Source organism: Podarcis tiliguerta, assembly GCF_965153285.1.
Source record: "Podarcis tiliguerta genome assembly, chromosome: 4".
NCBI lineage: Eukaryota > Metazoa > Chordata > Lepidosauria > Squamata > Lacertidae > Podarcis > Podarcis tiliguerta.
In genome coordinates this window covers 7,750,960-7,773,050 of record NC_139537.1, presented here as the reverse complement: position 1 = coordinate 7,773,050, position 22,091 = coordinate 7,750,960, and the positions used below count along the sequence as shown (strand labels likewise).

The window sequence follows — 22,091 nt, the reverse complement described above, 5'->3', positions numbered from 1 at the left end:
GCTGCCAAGAGGGTGATGCGCAGGTGTATTTTGATGAATAGAATGAAAGTTTATGAGTCATGGCGAAGGGGAGAGCACCTGTACAAATTCAACAAGGCTTTGTCTTGTTGCTATTCTGTTAATGTTGTTTCACAGATATGAATGCTGTCGTGCTTTGTGATTCCTATGATTTTTGGTTTAACTGTAGATGCTTAACTTATTTTTCAGTTGCTTTGTTAATAGTGTTACGTGAATGGTAATTGTTTTATTGGGGATTTGAGATTGTTTTACCGATGTGTTAAGCATTCTGTACCATTTGTGCTGTACAGTGTACAGTGGTACCTTTGGTTACATACTTAATTCGTTCTGGAGGTCCGTTCTTAACCTGAAGCTGTTCTTAACCTAAAGCACCACTTTAGCTCATGGGGCTGTTATGTACTGATGTTCTCACCCTGGGCCACTGAGAGAGGAGCTATGAGTGAAGCTCTTAATTGATGCACTTAATTGATGCAACAAAAAACAGCATAAAATACAATATAAAACATGAATAACAATAAATTCAGAATTCAAAAATCAATTTAGGGGGGAAATCCATCCAATAAACATTAGATTATCACCAGGGCTAGGCTGGCTAAATTAGTCCTATTTGGGCCAGCGAGGAGACCAGGAGAGAATTAGCTGTGGGATCTCAGAGCGGGTAATCTTCATAAAAAGGGGAGGGGGAGGGAAGGAAGGGGAATAAAACATCAGGCTAAGTTCAAATTGAAAGCCAGGCAGAATAGCTCTGTCTTACAGGCCCTGCGGAAGGAGGTTAAATCCTGCAGGGCCCTGGTCTCATGGGACAGAGCATTCCACCAGCCCTGGCCCTGGTGGAGGATAGTCTGACTTCCTTAGGGCCCGGGACCTTTAAACTATGGTTATTCATGGACCTTAAGGTCCTCTGCGGGGCAGACCAGGAGAGGCGGTCCCATAAATAAGTCTCTTTATTGGAATTGAAATGGTCCTCATATATGAAATTGTTTTATGCCTGTTTTCAATGTCAGTGGGTTTATTTTTCAATTGCTTTGAGGTGCTTCAGAGGAAATGTTTTGGGTTTTTTAAAAATAATGGCACAATTTTTACACGTAGCACCAAACAAATCTGGAACAAGGCACAGTGAACAAGCAAAAAGCCAACTTTTTTTTCTTGGTTACATTTATTTCTATAAATTTGTACAAAAATCTTTTGTCTTTTAATAATGTACAGTATTTCCACAAAATGCCCAAAGAAATGAGCATATTTGTCCTCTATACATGTTCAGGATCACAGGGGAACAAGAACTCAGGAACCAAAGCCCCTGTTTTCCACGTTACCCAAAGGCACATTTTAAGAGCTTCGATCGTTCTCAATGATTAAAACAATTGAAGGCGGCAGGTTACACATGCAATAGTGCAATACGCTTAAATATATATATATATCTTTAATATATATGTATGCAGACATGGGGCTCTGAATATATTTCTCTACGAAGCATCCGTCAACATCCATGTAAACATTTAAAAACAGTCAATACTTTGTGCATAAGAGCTACTTTATATACATTCATCAAATAATAATCATCAGGTTCTTCAAAAGCCAGAGAAATCCTCAGAGTTTACAGGTGCGACGTTTTGCCAAAAAGTGTTTCATCTTTGAGGGTTCCTGCTGGATTTAAACTCTTCTCTTTTCCGTTTCTGGGTCACCAGGGGGGCCGGCCGCACCGGGCGCAACATCTTGGGGGGCCCACTCGCACTCGCAGCTCTCTGCCCCTACCTGGCTCACTCACTCTCTCTCACTGCAGTGCTGGCTGTGCGAATCCGATCCGAGCCGCCGGGTCGCCGCCCACTGTGGAGGGGAGGGTGCCAGGCGTGCGGTGCGATGCGGAGAGAGAACGAGGGACTATCTGGGGGAGGGACAGTGCAGCGGGGGGGGGGGGGCGCAAATTACTTGTCTTGCCCCGGGTGCTGACAACCCACGCTACGCCACTGTTTTCTGCCCCAGAGAATTTTCCAAGTCCGCACACGGCTACCCTCAAAGAAACCTGGGAGCTAGTGTTTGTTCAGCGTGCTGGAAATTGAGAAGGCTGTCGGGTCTGCTACTGTTCCCAGGATTCCTTGGGGGGGGTGGAGCCATAACTGTTAAAAGTGGCATAAAAGTGCTATAAATGGATATCTGGAAAAAGGTAAAAAACCCAAAAACGAGTAGTTAATTTGGAGGTTTGAAAACTTTCTGCTGTATATCTAGTGTTTGAATCTTGTTTGATGATTGGTCCAACACTGGAAGTCATCTTTTGTAAATATGTATTTATCTCTCTGAAAAAGCACTTTTCTATCTTGGGGCAGTGGAGGAGACTCTAGGAAAAGAGGGAGGAGAGCGGGGGGAGGCAAGGTGGGATGAGCAAATACATATTTTCGTTTCAGCTACAGACGACTCCAAATCATGGGTAGGCAAACTAAGGCCTGGGGGGTGGATCCAGCCCAATCGCCTTCTAAATCTGGCCCATGGACGGTCCGGGAATCAGCGTGTTTTTACATGAATAGAATGTGTCCTTTTATTTAAAATGCATCTCTGGGTTATTTGTGGGGTATAGGAATTCGTTCCATTTTTTTCCCCTTTCCAAAATCTAGTCCGGACCCCGCAAGGTCTGAGGGACAGTGGACCGGCCCCCTGCTGAAAAAGTTTGCTGACCCCTGCTCCAAATGCTGCTGGACTGCAGTCCCTCCACATCCCTGATTTTTGACAATGTTGGCTGGGGCCGATGAGAGATGGAGTCCACCATTCAGGTCTCCCATCCCTGGTCTAAAGGCTTCACAGAATAGGTGTGTTCTTGAGAGGGGTTTTGAATGGGGTAGCCGGAGAGGAAGGGTGGAATAATTTAAGAGAGCAGAGAATCTGTGGGGAGTTGTGTCCTTGGAGGAGAAGGAAAGCCTTTGGGTGATAAAATAAGGGTAGAAAGAGCAGGGTGAGCTCAAAATCGGGGACTGGGAACCTGTTTCACAGCCTGTGGAACTGGAGGGAGCTGCTCCCGTATTATGCCAGCGGTGGCCGGGGCCAGAGGCAACTGCAGACACAGCAACGAATCTGAATTTTACCTTTGCAGAGTAGGCTTGTTTTTAGACAGACACACACATTTCTCCATCCAGACAAGCAAGAGGTATTATCAGAGGTCAAGGATCTGCACTCCAGCCAGGCAACTGGAGGAGGGTGAAAGTAAGAGGTGGGGTTGCAGAGGAGCTACAGCCTGGGGGGAGTCTTAGGGGCCAAACATAGGAGACTTAAGGGCCGCATGCACTTGGCCCCTGGGATGGGGAATGGCAAAGAGGTAGAAGGCGGATTTCCCCTTTTAGGCGCTCCAATAACAGGGAAAAGCTAAGCCCCGTGATTTTCTCCCACTCCTGTACATGTTAAAAGCACAGGAAGAAGAGGAGTTTGGATTTGATATCCCGCTTTATCACTACCCTAAGGAGTCTCAAAGTGGCTAACAATCTCTTTTCTCTTCCTCCCCCACAACAAACACTCTGTGAGGTGAGTGAGGCTGAGAGACTTCAGAGAAGTGTGACTAGCCCAAGGTCACCCAGCAGCTGCATGTGGAGGAGCAGGGAAGCGAACCCGGTTCACCAGATTACGAGTCCACCGCTCTGAACCACTACACAACGCTAGCTCCCTGTAGCTTCACTGTAGAAAAGATGTTCACAACCCAGTTATTCCCTCATACACACAAGCGCGCGCACACACACACACACACACACACAGTGTAACGTAGCATAATTGTGGCTCGTTACAAGCACAAAGGGACGCGGGTGGCACTGTGGGTTAAACCACAGAGCCTAGGACTTGCCGATCAGAAGGTCGGCGGTTCGAATCCCCGCGATGCGGTGAGCTCCCGTTGCTCGGTCCCTGCTCCTGCCAACCTAGCAGTTTGAAAGCACATCAAAAAGTGCAAGTAGATAAATAGGGACTGCTCTGGCGGGAAGGTAAACAGTGTTTCCGTGCGCTGCTCTGGTTTCGCCAGAAGCGACTTAGTCCTGCTGGCCACATGACCCGGAAAAACTGTTTGCGGACAAACCTCGGCTCCCTCGGCCAGTAAAGAGAGATGAGCGCCGCAACCCCAGAGTAGTTTGCAACTGGATTTAACTGTCAGGGGTCTCTTACCTTCTTTACGAGCACAAAGGTTGCGCCTGCCAATTGCCGGTTCTTGGTTTTGCTTGAAAATATCGCTGGCTTTTCCAGCACTTCTTTGGGAGGCACACAAAGGAGTGTGCCATCTTTAAAAAGGGCCAGATCTCCACAGAAAGACACCAGGAAACCGACACGAGAAGAGCCAAAGAAAGGAGATTTGTGGGGACCACCAAGGTCCTTTTTCAGAGAAGGTCGTTGGTTCCCAGCCTCATTTACACAACAAGGTATAAATGGAGGTAAAATGGGACGAAAGACTCAGAATATGCATTGTTTGTGCTTTCAGGGAGGGGCCTTTCTCAACCAGAAACCCCCTTGTGCTACAAAACATATGTTGGGAGAAAAAGCAGTAGCAATAGGGGTTGCTACAGCACCAGTGGCAAAGGGTAGAAAAACCCAGGGTGGACCCAGAAATGAGTGTGGATTGCAGAACAAACAAATGTGGGCTCTGGGGGTTTGCAAAACCAGGAATCAGAAGGAGCTGCCCGTGCAATGTCCGTCTTTTCTATGGAATAATGAGGACTAGGAACCTGCTTTCTCCAGCTGAAATAGCAAACCTTGCAATGAGCGATTCAGAATCCAGAAACGGCCTGTGCTTCCCAAAACACTCTTGCTTTCACACCCTTTGTCCCTACCCACTTTGCTTTCCCCCAGGAGAAACCCTCCATTTACCACTGGATCAGGGCCAATGTCGACAATTTCTACAGATTGCCGTCGGTTCTGATTCAGAGGCAAAGAAGCCTTTTCCTGGGGAAAGCCCTGGGGCGAATGGAAAACGACTTGGGCCCACTTGCTTTCAAGGCTTGGGACAAACTCATCATCGGCTTGCAGAAAATCACACACAGGGTGGGGGTTAAACAGGGGCACAGAGTCCTCAGCCTAGAGGGCCGCTCTAGCTCCACAGACAACCCACGTGGCCTCCGAAGGCAGCAATATTGTTTCAGCGTGCCAACGAGGCAGCGGTCAGGTCACACGTGCTACATTAGATGCGTAGCTCCGCTGGCAGCGCATGAGTCTCTTAACCTCAAGGTCACGGGTTTGAAACCCCCATGGGGCAAAAGATTCCCGACTCTCGTGGCCCCAGCTCTACAGTTCTCTGATTCTTCTAATCCCCTGGGACGCTTTCCGTGCATTGTGCGGCGCCACCAGTAGGAGGCAGCGTAGCACTCAGGGCCAGGGAAAACATCCGCCCAAAAATAAGTGCCTTGCACCCACCCTGTCTTTTGGTTTTGGCAAGCAGCGAAACTTTGGAGACAGCCAGGCTCTACAGCAGAGCACACACGCCTTGCTAACTCCTAACTTAAATCTCTGGTGATCTCCAATGAAAAAGGGATTCTCTGCCTTCAGAGCAAAGAGCAATCGGTGGCTGAGCTACATGGGCCCATAGCTTGAGTCGACTTGGGGCAGCTTCCAATGTCCAAGTCTAATAAAAGGCAAAAGAAGTGTCTTCCCTCGGGGAGAACTTAAAAACCGAGTGCCACTGCTGGAGCTGGGCGGATCTGTCCCAAAGAGAAAATACAATGGTTTCTAGCGAGGTCTAAAGCTTCGATAGTTAGACAACTTTTTTTTTCCTTTTATCCTTTTTGAAGCTCACGCGTGCACCCGCGCTGGCCTCCCCGATTCGCAGACCAGAACACACACAGAAAACAACTTGGGCTCCGGCAGAGAATTGTCTTTTGACGCCGCGTTTGCCAAGCGACTCGCTGCCAGAAAAAGCGCGCAGGAGCGAAAGCGCCCAGTTCCCTCCCCGTGGCGGTCAGTTGACTTCCAAGATCTCTGTCTCCGGCAGGCCGAATTTCGTCTTGTACTTGTCAAAGAGTCTGATCAGGGAGCTGACGTAGAGGCTGTGATAAAAGTCTACTTCCTTCTGGCTCGGGTTATCGACTTTGGGGACGGTAATGGGCTCCCCGACTGAAATGGAAAAAGGGGAAACAAGATAAACATTAAGGAGCATTGCAAGGGGTTGGACTAGATTAGGCTAATTTAACCAGCTAGCCCTGGTGATCATCTAATGTTTACTGGGTTAGCGGAGTCTGTAACCTGAAGCGTCTGTAACCCGAGGTTTCACTGTAGTTGTTTATTTCCTTGATATCTGATGGGAGGGTGTTCCACAGGGCGGGCGCCACCACCGAGAAGGCCCTCTGACTGGTTCCCTGTAACTTCACTTTGCCTTCTGCAGTTTCCAGCGACTGGAAACATTCTATTCTTCCAAGGCTCAGCAGAGCCAAGGCGCAGTTACCATATTTTTCCGTGTTCAAGACGAGGTGTTTTTTTTAATTAAAAAAAAAAATATTAAAAATTGGGGCTTGCTGGGGAGATGGACGATTGGTTGCGGCCGTGAGCAGGAGATTCTCAGTGGCGATAGGGTGGGTGATTGGAGGCTGTTTGCGATTGGCTGTCACTGCAGCAATTGGGTGGTCGATCGGTGGCTTCTGTGACGCTTGCTATGGCCAGTGTCAGTGTGGTGGGTGAGCAATTTTTGTCACCCCCCCAAACACTGGGCAACACCCCCCCCAAAGCCCTTGGCAATCTTCCCCCATTTTCTTAATTCTGAGTCCCCCAAAATAGGACGCGTCTTATACACGGGGGCGTGTTATACACAGAAAAATATGATACTTCGGTGAGGCTGAATGAAATCAGACATGATAAAAGGGCAATATTCAGAAACAAGCATTGTCCATTTGTTCATCGCCTTGTCTCAGGGCGATGTACAGTAAAAACAGCTTGAAAGCACACAAAAAGGCAAATATGTTTATAACAGGGACCCACAAACTTGGCCCTCCAGCTGTTTTGGGACTACAACTCCCATCATCCCTAGCTGTGGACCTCTGCAGTCAGTCAGTGTATACCAGGCATGGCCAAACTTGGCCCTCCAGCTGTTTTGGTACTACAACACCCATCATCCCTAGCTAACAGGACCAGTGGTCAGGGATGATGGGAACTGTAGTCCCCAAACAGCTGGAGGGCCGAGTTTGCCCATGCCTGGTTTAGAAGAAAACCTGGAGAGCGCCAGGTTGGCAAAGAGTGATGTACGGAAGGGAAGGCATTGTGGGGTAACTGTGCCCCTGAAGGACCAGGTGCGCAGCCTGGGAGTCATTTTGGACTCACAGCTGTCCATGGAGGCGCAGGTCAGTTCTGTGCCTAGGGCAGCTGTCTACCAGCTCCATCTGGTACGCAGGCTGAGACCCTCCCTGCCCACAGACTGTCTCGCCAGAGTGGTGCATGCTCTAGTTATCTCTCGCTTGGACTACTGCAATGTGCTCTACGTGGGGCTACCCAGAAACTAGAACTAATCCAGAATGTGGCAGCTAGACTGGGAGTGGCTGCTGGGACCACATAACACCGGTCCTGAGAGATCTGCATTGGCTCCCAGTACGTTTCCGAGCACAATTCAAAGTGTTGGTGCTGAAAGCCCTAAATGGCCTCGGCCCAGTAGACCTGAAGGAACGTCTCCACCCCCATCATTCAGCCATGAGGTCCAGAGCCGAGAGTCTTCGGGCGGTTCCCTCATTGCGAGAAGTAAGGTTACAGGGAACCAGACAGAGGGCCTTCTTGGTGGTGGCGCCTGCCCTGTGGAACACCCTCCCTTCAGATGTGAAGGAAATAAGCAGCTATCTTCTCTTTAAAAGACATCTGAAGGCAGCCCTGTTCAGGGAAGTTTTTAATATTTAACGCTGTATTGTTTTTAATACAGTGGTACCCCGCAAGACGAATGCCTCGGAAGACGAAAAACTCGCAAGACGAAAGAGTTTTCCGTTTTCTGAGGTGCTTCGCAAGACGGATTTTCCTAAGGGCTTGCTTCGCTAGACGAAACGGCCCTGCCTCTCGTGTCATGGCGAAGGACACTGCACGCACGCACGCTCGCTTCCCCGCTCTTCCGGCTCCCTCCCACCTTCTGGCTGACGGTTAGTGCCTCGCGCCGCTGCCCACCCCCCTCGCGCGCTCCCCTCAGAGAGCCGTTGCCGCCAGCGCCTCTCTCTCCCTGGAGTCGCGCTCCTGAGCCCCGCCGCCCTCCAGCAGCCGCGTCGCACGGTGGCCGCAACGCGCGTGTGAGTCTGAGGTACCGGCTGCGGCAGCTGTCCTGCTTCTCCCCGCCCCTCCCCGCCATTGTCAGTGTTTAAATGCAGTGGTGCTTTGCAAGACGAAAAAACTCGTACAAGGAAAAACTCGCGGAACGAATTAATTTCGTCTTGCGAGGCACCACTGTACTTGATTGGGAGCTGCCCAGAGTGGCTGGGGAGACTCAGCCAGATGGGCGGGGTATAAATAATAAATTATTATTATTATTCCGTCGAGTGCGATCCTTACCGACAGTGGTGATGGGCTTGGGATAGGGCAGCAGACCCCAGCTGTTGGGGGAGAAAAGTCCTTGTCCGTGGAAAACGCAAGGGGCCACGCCAATGTACTTCTGGAACTTCTTCTGAACCCAGCGCCCCCACGACCCCTCCTCAAAGATGACCTGCTTGTAGACTTCGTTCTCGCCAAAGGAATACACGGGAACCAAATCCGCTCTGGAAGAGAGGTGTGAAAATCAGGGTGGATTTGATTTAAATCAAACCGATTTAAATCCCTAGTCAGCAAGATTTAATTTAATTTATTTTTTTACAGAAAGGCTCATTCTTCACTGGTATAACCTTAATATTTACAAACCAGATGAAGGTTTCGTTTTTGGAATAACAACTTTTCAGAGCAGTTTTCACAGTTATATCGAAAATTACCGATTTGGTTACGCTAGTAGAAATATGCAGAGACAGATAATTATGAAATTATGGTGAGGTTTAACAAGTTAACTGCTTATATTTGGACAACTTTTCTGCTGTTCTCTATTACAATTTAAACAATTTACTTAACTAAAACGATAACATTATAGCACATGTATCCATGTTTGGTAACTGATGTGGTTAAATGATTTTAAAAAAAACTTAGACTGAGTTTCAGCACACATGAAAAACTTAAAACAAATCCTTATTTCCTGATGGATTGCCTTTGGACTATAATGTAGCTTAAATAGAAAACTATCTTTAGAAAGATTTTCCGTCCAAAAGCATTTTATTTTAAAAATCCAATTTAATTTTTTTTTTAAAAAAATCTGATTTAATTTTTTTTAAAATCTGATTTTTTAATTTTATTTTTTAAAAAAATCATTGATTTTTATGCACCCTGGTGAAAATGGTATTCCCTTTTTTGTTTTGGATTTGCATGCTCTATCAGCTGAATAAGAATTTCACGTCATTTCATTTCACTTTTAGTTTGTGTGTACCTTCTTTTTATATTGCTATACTCAAGGCAAGCTGAAGAAATAGCAGAGCTCACACAACTTTTTAACCATCTGATCCAATCCAAAATTGCCAAAAACAAAGTACTGTAATAAGTTATCTAACAAACCACTGTAAGCACAGGGAAACATTGGTAGGATTTTGATTTCACTTGTAGTGTCACAATCACCATGGATAATATGGACTGATATAAAAGTAAAAGGGAAGATAAGAAACGCATACTGAGAGACTAGATTGGAAAATTTTCAGCCAGGATTGATGGAAGTCCAAAATTTGAATAAGATGTAAAAGTATGTTTAGTTACTGTGGAAAATGATATGTTAAAAAAAAACTAATATATATATATATGTGTGTGTGTGTATGTGTATGTGAGTGTGTGTGTGTGTGTATATATATATATATATATATATTTGCTTTCGTAGATTTTCACGGGTACAGGAATGCAGGTTTTGGTGTCCTCGGGTGTCTTCCCGTGTAAAAGTTGGGGTGTCTAGGCGACGTTTCGACGAGGTCTCACTCGTCATCTTCAGGCTGGTGCTTTCGGCTTCTTGTTACTGGAACAGAGCAGGATCTCAGTGTTTGAGTTCCTATAAATACTGTTGAGGAGGTGTGGTGTATAGCCTCCAATGTTCTGGGCAGAGAGGAGGTTCCCAGGCTAGTGTGCCTTTTCTTCTTTTGTTCCTTAATTACTTGAGGGATATCTTGGGTGATTTCTTGAGTGATTTCCTGAATCCCACTTAGGTGGGTCATATATGTGTGTGTGTATATATATGTGTATATCTATATCTATCTACCTATATATATATATAGATATATATGTATATGTATATATATAGATATATATGTATATGTGTGTGTGTGTATGTGTGTGTGTATGTATGTGTGTGTGTGTGTATATATATATATATATATATATATATATATATATATATAAGAAAGATTAAGGTCGTTTCCTCGCCTCCTTACCCGTGGCGCAATGCAAGCTTCACAAAGCCCTTCCGGTGTCTCAGGGTCACCGAGTTTTTGCCGGGGGCGCAGTTCAGGGACTCAGCAGCGCCCCCCACCACAATCACAATGGCGTTGCCGCTCCCATTCTTGGAAAGGATGTAGTCTATGGTGTCCCGGTTCACAGGGCAAATACCTGAACGTTCGGAGAGAGAAAGAACATTCAGACAAAGGGGAGAATCATAACATTGTAGAAGGGACCTTAAGGGTCATCTGCCAGCCCAAACCCTTTCAACGCAGGAATATGCAGCTGTCCCATACCGGTGATGGAACCTGCAACCTTGGGCATGATCAGCGCCAGGGCAGAATTTAGGTTTGATGAAGCCGATCAGAAGGTTGGCGGCTCGAATCCCCGCGAGGGGGTGAGCTCCCGTTGCTCAGTCCCTGCTCCTGCCGACCTAGCAGTTCGAAAGCACATCAAAGTGCAAGTAGATAAATAGGTACCACTCCAGCGGGAAGGTAAACGGCGTTTCCGTGTGCTGCTCCCCACAGGGGGGGGGGGAGAAGCTTCTCTGTCTTACAGACACACACACATCCAGCCCTCTTCTAAACCAGAAGGAGAAAGGACGACTGGACAGTTAAGTCCAGTCAAAGGCGACTATGGGGTTGAAGCGCTCATCTCGCTTTCAGGCCGAGGGAGCCAGCATTTGTCCACAGACAGTTTTCCAGGTCATGTGGACAGCAGGACTAAACCGCTTCTGGTGCAACGGGACACAGTGATGGAAACCAGAGCGCACAGAAACACCGTTTACCTTCCCCCCACAGCCCATTTCTCTACTTGCACTGGTGTGCTTTCAAACTGCTAAGTTGGCAGAAGCTGGGACAGTAGCTCAATCCATCGTGGGGATTCGAACCACTGACCTTCCGATCGGCAAGTCCAAGAGGCTCGGTGGTTTAGACCACAGCGCCACTCGCGACTTACTGCCGTGTTGAGAAAGCACCGTGTCGGCAGGTTTTCGAATCCTTACCCCCAGACATCAAGTAGTCCCTCAGAATGGGCATCCTGAAATTCCCGGCTAATGTGGCGAGGTACGGCCGAATCCCAGGAAACTTCTGGCTCACGCCCGTGGCTTCTGTACTAAAGTTGCAGAAGGCGCCAAGCCCCATGATGCCGTGCGGATGGTAACCGAAGATGTAATTCCTATGCGTTGCCAAGTTGTGGGTTTTTACGAGCTGAGGAAGGAGGTGGAGAGACAGAGAGATAAAATGAATGTAAGATACTTCACCGGAACAGAAGAAAGGCAAGCTACTTCCGCTGAAATGGGGAGAAAAGCTGCCCCCTTGAGATGGAGGAGAGAGAGATCTTAGCAGTTTGTCTAGCTGAGGAATGGCAACTTGATTTTGCCCACAGCAGCTCAGTTTACGTTTCCTAAGAATTCATAAGCCCCACGTTGCTGTTCCATCCCCAGATAGCTAGGTGAGCCGTCAAGAACAAAACAGGAAAAAACCGTCTGGTTGAACAGCCTTCTCTCCTTTGCTGTTGCATAAGAAAAACACAATAAAGGTCTTCTCTCACATTACAGGCTCAGAGACACACTCAAGACTGTTTCTTAAAAGGTTTAGCAATTTGAAACCAGGCACTTGGGCAGAGTTAGGATCGGCTGTAGTCCCCCGACAAGCAAAAACCCGGCAGCAGATTCATGTAATGTCAGATACGGAGAGCCGGCATTCAAAATTTGCCAGATGCCAGGCGCATTTTTGCACCTGGCTATTGGCCACTTGCGACCAAGTGAAGATGCCCGGGTGCCAGGATGGTGCCTGATGTCTCCACCATCTGGAGGTACCGTATTTTTCGCACCATAGGACGCACCAGACAATAGGACCCACTTTGTTTTAGAGGGGGGAGAACAAGAAAAAAAAAATCTCCCCCTCTCTGCCCAGCGCCCCTTCCGCGAAGCGGCAGGAGGCGCTGCGCAGAGAGGGGGAGAACTTTCCCCCTCTTGTTTTCCCGCTCTAAAACAAGGTGCCGTTTCAGGTGCGTTCAGGCGGCTACCTTGGAAGCCTGGAGAGCGAGAGGGGTCGGTGTGCATTGACTCCTCTCGCTCTCCAGGCTTCAGGTTCCTTTCGACCTGCTCTTTGGGGCTGGCGGGGGGAAGCCCACCACCAGCCCCAAAGAGCAGGTCAGGGAGCAGCGGAAAGGCACAGCGGAGAGGCTCCTGCCATAGCTGCGCGTCACCTCTCCAGCCAGGAGAGGGTCGTGGGGCTATGGCGTCTTCGCTCCATAGGACGCACACACATTTCCCCTTCATTTTTGAAGGGGAAAAAGTGTGTCCTATAGAGCGAAAAATACGGTACATGCCTGGGGATCCTAGGATCTGGACCGTTTTCACACACGAGCAACACATCCTGCAGAATTCTGTTATATTTTATCTGCACAATCAGAATGAATTTCAGGGAGTGCGAGGGGTGCGGCCCGCCCCGGGGGTCATCACTGGGGGTGTGCGTGTGACAAAAGGAGGTTTTTTTAAAAAAATAAATAATGGGCTCATGAAACTTTTTAGGAATGACGTGGTGGCTTAGGCCATACTCCCAAACGGCAGTATGGGACTTGCCTCAGCCGCCCTACAGCTGGGAGGGGGTAGCAGAGAGGCTCCAAGCATCAGAGAGGCTTGCCCGGCCAGTGGCGTAGCGTGGGGGGTGCAGGGGGGGCCAGCTGCACCGGGCGCAACATCGGGGGGGGGGGCGCGCTCGCACTCGCAGCTCTCTGCCCCTACCTGGCTCACTCACTCTCTCTCACTGCAGTGCTGGCTGTGCAAATCCGATCCGAGCCGCCGGGTCGCCACCCACTGTGGAGGGGAGGGTGCCAGGCATGCGGTGCGGTGCGGAGAGAGAGCGAGGGACTATCTGGGGGAGGGACAGTGCAGCGGGGGGGGGCGCAAATTACTTGCCTTGCCCCGGGTGCTGACAACCCACGCTACGCCACTGTGCCCGGCCCCATGAGCGGATCACCATGCCCCCGCACCAGACACCCGAGCGGCTAGCTATGCCGCTGGCTAGAGGGCAAGAGCACTGCAAAACCAGGGTACCCCCCCAAAAAATAATAATTTGTGGTGTCAAATGGTACAGGCTTACAGCAGGAATCTACAGGACATGCACCAATTGGAAGCAAAGCAAAGTGCCTGCCCGGAAATCCGCAAGCATAAATAGTACTGAAAGCAGGATCCCCTACAGCCATCAAGAGCACAAATAATTGCAAATAATAGTAATAATAGTAAATTTTATTTATACCCCGCCCTCTGCGGCCAGAGCTGGGCTCAGGGCGACTAACACCAGTAAAATTACAATAAAAACATAATTTGGGGGGGAGGGACACCCAATTTAAAATACAGGTTAAAATGCAGCCTCGTTTTAAAAGTAGCCCATAGATCAAACCGTAAGGGGAGGAAAACATAAGGGTCAGACTGAGTCCAGACCAAAGGCCAGGTGGAACAGCTCTGTCTTGCAGGCCCTGCGGAAAGATGTCAAGTCCCGCAGGGCCCTAGTCTCTTGGGACAGAGTGTTCCACCAAGTCAGGGCCAGTACTGAAAAAGCCCTGGCCCTAGTTGCGACCAATCTGAACACCTTGCAACTTAGGACCTCCAAAGTGTTGTCATTTGTGGACCTTAAGGTCCTCCGCAGGGCATACCAGGAGAGGCGGCCCCGTAGGGACGAGGGTCCTAGGCCGCATAGGGCTTTAAAGGTCAAAACCAGCACCTTAAACCTGACCCTGTACTCCACCAGAAGCCAGTGCAGTCGGTAAAGCACTGGATGAATGTGATCCCGCGGCAAGGAAATGTTATCAAAGCCCCTTTTAGTGTGCATTTACAGGTAGAACGTGGGTCAGGTGGTTTTACCGTGTCTGAAGAAAGCAAAAAAACCAGCCTGTCTAGTTCTGGGCCTTTTAACAGCCTTTTCTATCGAAATCGGCAAGTTAAGCGTAACACAACATAACTTGACGGATGCTCTGGTAACCTGGAGGTTAAATTATTGCAACACGTTAGGGCTGCCTCTAAAGGCTGTTTGGAAACTTCGGCTGGTGCAGAATTCTGAAGCCAAGCTGGGCAAGAAGGTTTGAGCATATTATAACCAATCCTGGCCAGACTGCGCTGGCTGCCAATTAGTTTCCGGGTCCAATTCCAAATCAAATTACAGGAATTTGTGGAGACGACTCAATTGACTAGCAAACTCAGAGGAAACTCAAAGCAAAAACTGGCAGGGAAAATGGGATGGTTATAGAAGATATGTTCAAAAATACAATCATAGTTTTGACTCTGTGCTAGCATTCTAGTGATAAAGGAATTAAAAGGAGGTGGACAACAATTAGGAATTTATTATGTTTTCAGAACGTATTGGAAAATATATAGAGAAAGGTTTATTGTTTGGTGTACATTCGATTGTAAGATAAAATATACGCAAAGGGACTTGATAGGAAGTCAAAGCTGAAGAAAAGATTTTGTAAAATAAAGGGGGGAGGTAAATATTTACTTTCATTATTATCATTTTGTGTGTGTGTGTGTCTGTACATATGTGTGTTTTTGTATGGAATGTTTGGGAGGAAATAAGACGGTAAATAACAAATAAACTAAATATTGATGTATGTAATTTTTATCTATCAATTATATTTAGTGGTAGTATGGTTGTAATGTTTTTTGTAACATAAAATCATTCAATAAAAATTATTTTTTTTAAAAAAGAAAGAAAAAGTTTCCGGGTCCAATTCAATGTGCTGGTTCTGACCTATAAAATGGCTCAGGACCGCAATGCCTTAAGGATCACCTCTCTCTATATGAACCTACCCGGACCCTGAGATTGTCATCTAAGGCCCTTCGTGGTGCCTCTACCGCAAGAGGTCCAGAGGGTGGTTACACAAGAACAGGGCCTTCTCTGCGGTGGCTCCTCGTTTTTTTAATGCTCTCCCCCAGGCACCTTAGTTTCATATCTTCAGGCGCCAGACAAAAATTCTTCTCCTAGGCCTTTGGCTAATTAAACAATCTATGGCCTTTTATTTTTATTTTTTTCATGGTAAATCTTTATTGGTTTAAAATACAGACGTAAATGATAATTTACAATGAAGGTTAGTATAGAAATATTCAGCACAGAAGCAAAAATATCACGACATAAGAATAAGAAAAAAGTTAAAAAGACAAAAAAGAACAGAAAGAAAAGACAAAGGAAAACGAGAAAAAGAACCCAAAAATATATACAAAATCATGTCCATCAAATAAAAATTTCTGCTTAAAATTTCCAATCGTTCTCATTATACTATTTCTATTATCATGGTTTTGTCGCACAGCTTTGCGTTATATCCTTTTTCATATATTCCACTAAGGTATTCCACAATCGATGGCCTTTTAAACCAGGAGGGAATAATGTTTTCATTTGTTATTATGCTATGTGTTTTGGGGTTTTTTAAAAAATTGTAAACTGCCTTGTGATCCTCGGATAAAGGGTGCTATAGCAATATTGTTGTTGTTGTTAATAAGATCTTTATTTCCTGCTTTTTGCAACATCAATGTTTAACTGGTTTTTAGTTGTCTTTATCGGAAGCTCTTTCGGATGCTTTGCCCCGAAAATATTTTGAAATAAATTGCATCACCTGGTAGTTAGTTACTCATTTATAAGACATCTCGCCCTGTCCTTCACCTAAGCTGCAAGGGCAACTTACGGCAATATAATCACACAAGTAAAACCATTCCAAACAAGACTCCAAGGTTGCTGACTCAAGTTTACGAGAATATGGGAAATGGGCCCATTTTTCAGACACCAGAAACAGCGCAATTTCTAGGGTGAAGTTTCAGGTTAACATTAGCAGCTGTCTGTCTTCTCTGTCGTTCATTTCCACCCTCCAGGGTAAATTGATTCTACTTTTGTAAGCCATGTCTCATTTTAGAAAGCAAAAGCTTAGAGAACACAACCATTGGCTATTCCTCAGTGGCCCTTGTCAAAGCTACAGAACTCCAACTACGAAAGGCTGGCAACCAGGAGGAATCAAACTCACTCGTTGCCTCATCCACTTTTGAGATATTTTATCTGCACAACTTTTTCCCTCATTGCGAGAAGCAAAGCTACAGGGATCCAGGCAGAGGGCCTTCTTGGTGGTGGCACCCGCTCTGTGGAACGCCCTCCCATCAGATGTCAAAGAGATAAACAACTACCTGACATTCAGAAGACATCTTAAGGCAGCCCTGTTCAGGGAAGTTTTTAATGTATGACATATTAGTGTATTTTTGGTCTTTGTGGAAGCCGCCCAGAGTGGGTACAAATAATAAATTGTTGTTGTTGTTGTTGTTGTTGTTGTTGTTGTTGTTGTTGTTTGGCTTTCCATCCAGCTCTTGCTGCAACTATGATACAAGGAGTTGCTGAACCCACACCTTTTAATTTCCTCAAAGCCACCCTGGGTGCATTTCACAAGATTATAACGCTCTGCATTATTCAGCCCAGACCCTGAGGTCCAGCTCTGAGGGCCTTCTGGCAGTTCCCTCGCTGCGAGAAGTGAGGTTACAGGGAAGCAGGCAGAGGGCCTTCTTGGTGGTGGTGCCCGCCCTGTGGAACGCACTCCCAGCAGATGTCAAGGAAATAAACAACTATTCTAATTTTAAAAGACAACTGAAGGTGGCCCTGTTTAGGGAAGTTTTTAATGTCTGATTCTGTATTGAATATTCAATTGGAAGCCGCCCAGAGTGGTTGGGGAAACCCAGCCAGATGGGCGGGGTATTAATAATAATAATAATAATAATAATAATAATAATAATAATTTATTATTCTTTTTATTCTTATTCTCATTATATTTTATTTTATTTAAGTTATTCTTTATTTTACTATTTTATTATTTTCTTTAAGTTATTAAGTTATTATTATTATTTTATTTAAGAAGTGAGGGCAGAGGGCCTTTATGTTGGTGGTGCCCGCCCTGTGGAACGCCCTCCCACCAGATGTCAAGGAAATAAACAACTATCTGACTTTTAGAAGACATCTGAAGGCAGCCCTGTTCAGGGAACTTTTTAAAGGTTGATGTTTTTCTGTGGCTTTATATGTGCTATAAGTCTTCCAGAGTGGCTGAGGAAACCCAGGGTATAAACTATTATTATTATTATTATTAAGCACAGAGACGGAGGACCTCTGAGGCCTGAGATGTTATGGAACATCAGCCCCCATCAGCCCCAGGGGAGAGGGCTTGTAGTCCTCCACAGCTAGAATGCGCCAGTTCTCTATCCCGGCCTTAAGAGATGAAGGCCAACAATGGCAAAACCACCACCCATCCACTAAGGAACCCATAAAACAGGCTTTTCTGCAAGCCCAGCATGGCCGGAACGATAAGACAGAAGCAATGCGGACTGGCCTTTTCAAGGAAGGCTTCTCCCAATTAATTTATTTTTTTTTAAAAAGGAAGCCGGAGAAAAACAGGTCGCAGCAGCGGTGAAGGAAGATTGGAAGAAATTTAAAGACTATCTACAGAAACATTATAAGATAATTAATGTCTGATGACACCAGATTGAATGTAAAAGGTTATTAGTAAAAAAGTGTAAAGAAAAAGATCCAATATTTTTAGATATAAGGAAATGCAATTATATTAAGATATTAAGATTATTATAAAATTAAAATATGACAGAGGGAAGGAATTTGCTGACAGAATACATGATCTGGAATACAGAGAAGGGAGGCTTGGGGAAGTCGGAGAAATAAGTTAATGCAAAGAATATAAGGAGACAAAAATTGTTTTTAATATTTTTATTTTTTATGTTTTTGCTGTTTTGTGTTTGTGTGTTGTCGCGTTCTCCTACTTTTTTTCTTTTTTGTTGTGTTGTTCTTTACCTATTGTTGTGTTGTATTTATTGTAAAACCCAATAAAATATTATATAAAAAAAGAAAAGAAAAAAGAAAAACAGGTCGTAGCAGTACTTACTCGGATCGGGAAGTAGTCCCGGAAATATCTCCAGACAGCCCAGTTTCTGACCCACTGCGATCTTCTACCACCTTTTGGGATTAAAAAATAATAATTATTAATGGAGCAGCAGTCAGTGGTTGATCAGAAAGAACTGATGAAAGAGACCAGGCATGGAATGTGCAGTTGTCAAAGTCTGGGTGGATGAAAAGGAAAGGTGGTGGGAAGTGGGTTCTTTTAAAAAGAGACAAAAACCCAAGGAAAGCCCTGGATTACCTCCAGGGGTGCCAACTTAAATATTGGGGGGGCAGGTAAGCCCCACCCCACAAAATCAATCACAAGACATGGCACACACAGACCATTGGAATGGCATTGCCCATCAACTTTGGGGGCGCCCAGATCCCTGAAATATTTTATGGGATCTCGGACCCTATGATCGCCTCCATTTAAAGCAGGCATAGGCAAACTCGGCCCTCCAGATGTTCTGGGACTACAATTCCCATCATCCCTGACCACTGGTCCCATTAGCTAGGGATGGTGGGAGTTGTAGTCCCAAAACATCTGGACTACATCTGGAGTTTGCCTATGCCTGGTTTAAAGATTTGCTGTAACCCTCCCTCCTTTTGAAGAAGGGTGGGTGATAAATAGAATATATAACTATCAATAACAATTCCCACTGGTATCAACAGAGTATCAGCACAGCAAAGGAATGGGGTGAACTGGGGTTCAAATGGGTCTGTGCTCACTGTACTAAGCTCCTACTTGGAAAATGGGTGTGAATTCACCCACAGGGTTTCAACTTTGCTGTTGTTGTTTAGTCGTGTCCGACTCTTCGTGACCCCCTGGACCAGAGCACGCCAGGCACTCCTGTCTTCCACTGCCTCCCGCAGTTTGGTCAAACTCATGCTGGTAGCTTGGAGAACACTGTCCAACCATCTCACCCTCTGTCATCCCCTTCTCCTTGTGCCCTCCATCTTTCCCAGCATCAGGGTCTTTTCCAGGGAGTCTTCTCTTCTCATGAGGTGGCCAAAGTCTTAGAGCCTCAGCTTCAGGATCTGTCCTTCCAATGAGCACTCAGGGCTGATTTCCATAGGAATGGATAGGTTTGATCTTCTTGCAGTCCATGGGACTCTCAAGAGTCTCCTCCAGCACCAGAATTCAAAAGCATCAATTCTCCGGCGATCAGCCTTCTTTATGGTCCAGCTCTCACTTCCATACATCACAACTGGGAAAACCATAGCTTTAACTATACGGACTTTTGTTGGCAAGGTGATGTCTCTGCTTTTTAAGATGCTTTAATGGCCCTCAAGCAGCTCATCACTGAACCCAGACCCTGGTCCATGCCCGATTCAGATGTTATGCAGAGCTAGAGCTGTGTGTCTTCAGCATACTGGAGACATTTTGCTTCAAATCCTCTAGTGCTGCCATGGCCAAACTTGGCCCTTCAGATGTTTTGGGACTACAACTCACATCATCCCTGACCACTGGTCCTGTTAGTTAGAGATGATGGGAGTTGTAGTCCCAAAACATCTGGAGGGCCGAGTTTGCCTATGCCTGGTTCAAAGGCTTGGAAAGCATGGAAATTTTCCCCTCTTAAAAAATCTGCATGGATTTGGGATGAAGCAGGGATATGGACCACATTGAGGCTGTTGCCTCCACCTCGATGCATAAAATCATAGAATTGTACAGTGGTAACTCTGGTTAAGAACTTAATTCGTTCTGGAGGTCCGTTCTTAACCTGAAACTGTTCTTATCCTGAGGTACCACTTTAGCTAATGGGGCCTCCTCCTGCTGCCGCGCCGCCGGAGCACGATTTCTGTTCTCATCCTGAAGCAAAGTTCTTAACCTGAGGTAATATTTCTGGGTTAGCGGAGTCTGTAACCTGAAGCGTATGTAACCTGAAGCGTATGTAACCCGAGGTACCACTGTATTGTTAGAAGGGACCCTGAGGGCATAGCTGTCAACTTTCCCCTTTTCTTGCGAGGAATCCTATTCGGAATAAGGGGATTTCCCTTAAAAAAAGGGAACCGTTGACAGCTATGCCTGAGGGTCATCTAGTCCAACCCTCTGCAATGCAGGCATCTTTTTGCCCAATGTGGGACTCGAACCCGCAGCCTTGAGACGTCGAGTCTCCCTCTCTGCCGACTGAAGCGATTCGCCTACCTTTCTTCGGAGTGTTCCAGTCAAACACGAGCCAGGCCAGGTAGGCGGCTGCAATCAGCCAGCAGTCCGTACAGAGGATGTACATGAGGATAACAGTGCAGGCCACACCTAGGGCAGAGATGAAGAGCAAGGAGAATTAACTCATTTTGCTAAGAAGGGATTAGTCCTGGCATACAAACACACACCCTCGCCTCTTGAACCCTTCTGCATCGCTCTTTGCCCTCCCCCCTGCCCGGCCAAGCTAAATCGGATTGTGTTGTTTAAGGCTTAAGTGACATCACAGCCGACCGGCTAAGCCTCCTGCACAGATTCATCCAAAAAAAGCTTTCTCCAAAGCCACCTCAGGTTACTCCGGCCGGCTTCAGAGTCTACCTGGGTCACAGGCTCCCAGATGTTTTCAACTTTAGGATGTGCCAATATCAGATTCTCATTTTTCAAGGCTTACATTTGTGCCAAGAACGTGCCAATATCAGATTCCCATTTTTCAAAGCTTCAGTTTAATAATAATAATAATACAGTGGTACCTCAGGTTAAGTACTTAATTCGTTCCAGAGGTCTGTACTTAACCTGAAACTGTTCTTAACCTGAAGCACCACTTTAGCTAATGGGGCCTCCTGCTGCCGCCGCACCACCGGAGCACAATTTAACCTGTAACCTGAAGCCAACCTGGCAACCAGAGCTCTCCACATGGTTGCAATCGGACCTATGCCAGTCACAAAATGTGCCCGGCTAATTTCTAACACTGACCAAGTCTGAGGGCTCATCCAGACTTCCTGTTACACCGTCCATGCTTTAAAGCTCCGCATCCCAGGAAAACCCGCTCTTTAACGCTGAATCAGAACAAACGGCGGTTCGGATTTCCCACGGATTGCTGTTTGTTCCAACTCAGCACTAAAGAGCAGGGTTTTACGGAAATAGTGCCAGGGCAAAAAGAAAACAATGTTCAGACATGAAGCTTTAAACTGTGCCTAGAAACGCAGCACAAAAGGCAGTCTGGATGAGCCCTGCTCTCTTGTACTTTGCACGCCGATAAGAAAACAACAACATGTTTATATGCAAGGGGAGCAAGAGGGAGGGACCGGTGCCTGCGAGGAACGTTCAGCTCCTGCTATGCTCAAAACACAATCTGGGTACAGGTTGTTTTGCCCCACGGGGCAAAGTTCAGACGAACATAAGCACTCTGCTGGATCAAGCCAAAGGACCATTTACCGTATTTTTCGCTCCATAGGGCGCACCGGACTATAGGGCGCATCTAGTTTTTAGGGGGGGAAATAAAGGGGGGGGAATCCCCCCCCCCAGCCCCAAAGAGCAAAGAAGCCAAGACAGCGAGAGGGATCCATAGCTGTCTTGGCTTCCTCTTTAGCCACGCGCAACCTCTACAGCCGGGAGAGGCTGCGCGTGGCTTTGGCAGAAGCCAAGACAGCAAGCGGGATGGATCCCACTTGCTGTCTTGGCTTCGTTTTTAGCCATGGGGCCCAGACAGAACAGACTGCTATCCGCAAGCCTTTGGAGCCCAGCGGGAACTCCAAAGGCTTGTAGTTAGCTGCCTGAAGCCCGGGGAGCACAGCGGGAGTTGGCGCTGCGCTCCCCGGGCTTCAGGCTTCAGGCTGCTA

The 22,091-nt window shown here is 46.7% G+C and overlaps 1 protein-coding gene and 1 long non-coding RNA gene across 2 annotated transcripts in view; both read right to left on the bottom strand.

Moving 5' to 3' along the window:
* LOC310675839 overlaps nt 1-22,091 on the bottom strand; it is a 324,788-nt gene that overhangs the window by 167,393 nt on the left and 135,304 nt on the right. Inside the window, exon 2 of the long non-coding RNA XR_014510216.1 lies at nt 1,967-4,811. This is a non-coding gene — a long non-coding RNA (uncharacterized lncRNA). The remainder of the gene's footprint in view (nt 1-1,966; nt 4,812-22,091) is intronic.
* DGAT2 (diacylglycerol O-acyltransferase 2) overlaps nt 5,712-22,091 on the bottom strand; it is a 52,735-nt gene continuing 36,355 nt past the window's right edge. The window contains exons 3-8 of the mRNA XM_083436701.1: nt 20,479-20,586; nt 18,337-18,407; nt 11,423-11,627; nt 10,416-10,590; nt 8,482-8,684; nt 5,712-6,084 (exon numbers count right to left, since the gene is read on the bottom strand). Of these exons, the coding sequence (XP_083292827.1) occupies nt 5,930-6,084; nt 8,482-8,684; nt 10,416-10,590; nt 11,423-11,627; nt 18,337-18,407; nt 20,479-20,586 (917 nt within the window). The 3' untranslated portion in view covers nt 5,712-5,929. The remainder of the gene's footprint in view (nt 6,085-8,481; nt 8,685-10,415; nt 10,591-11,422; nt 11,628-18,336; nt 18,408-20,478; nt 20,587-22,091) is intronic.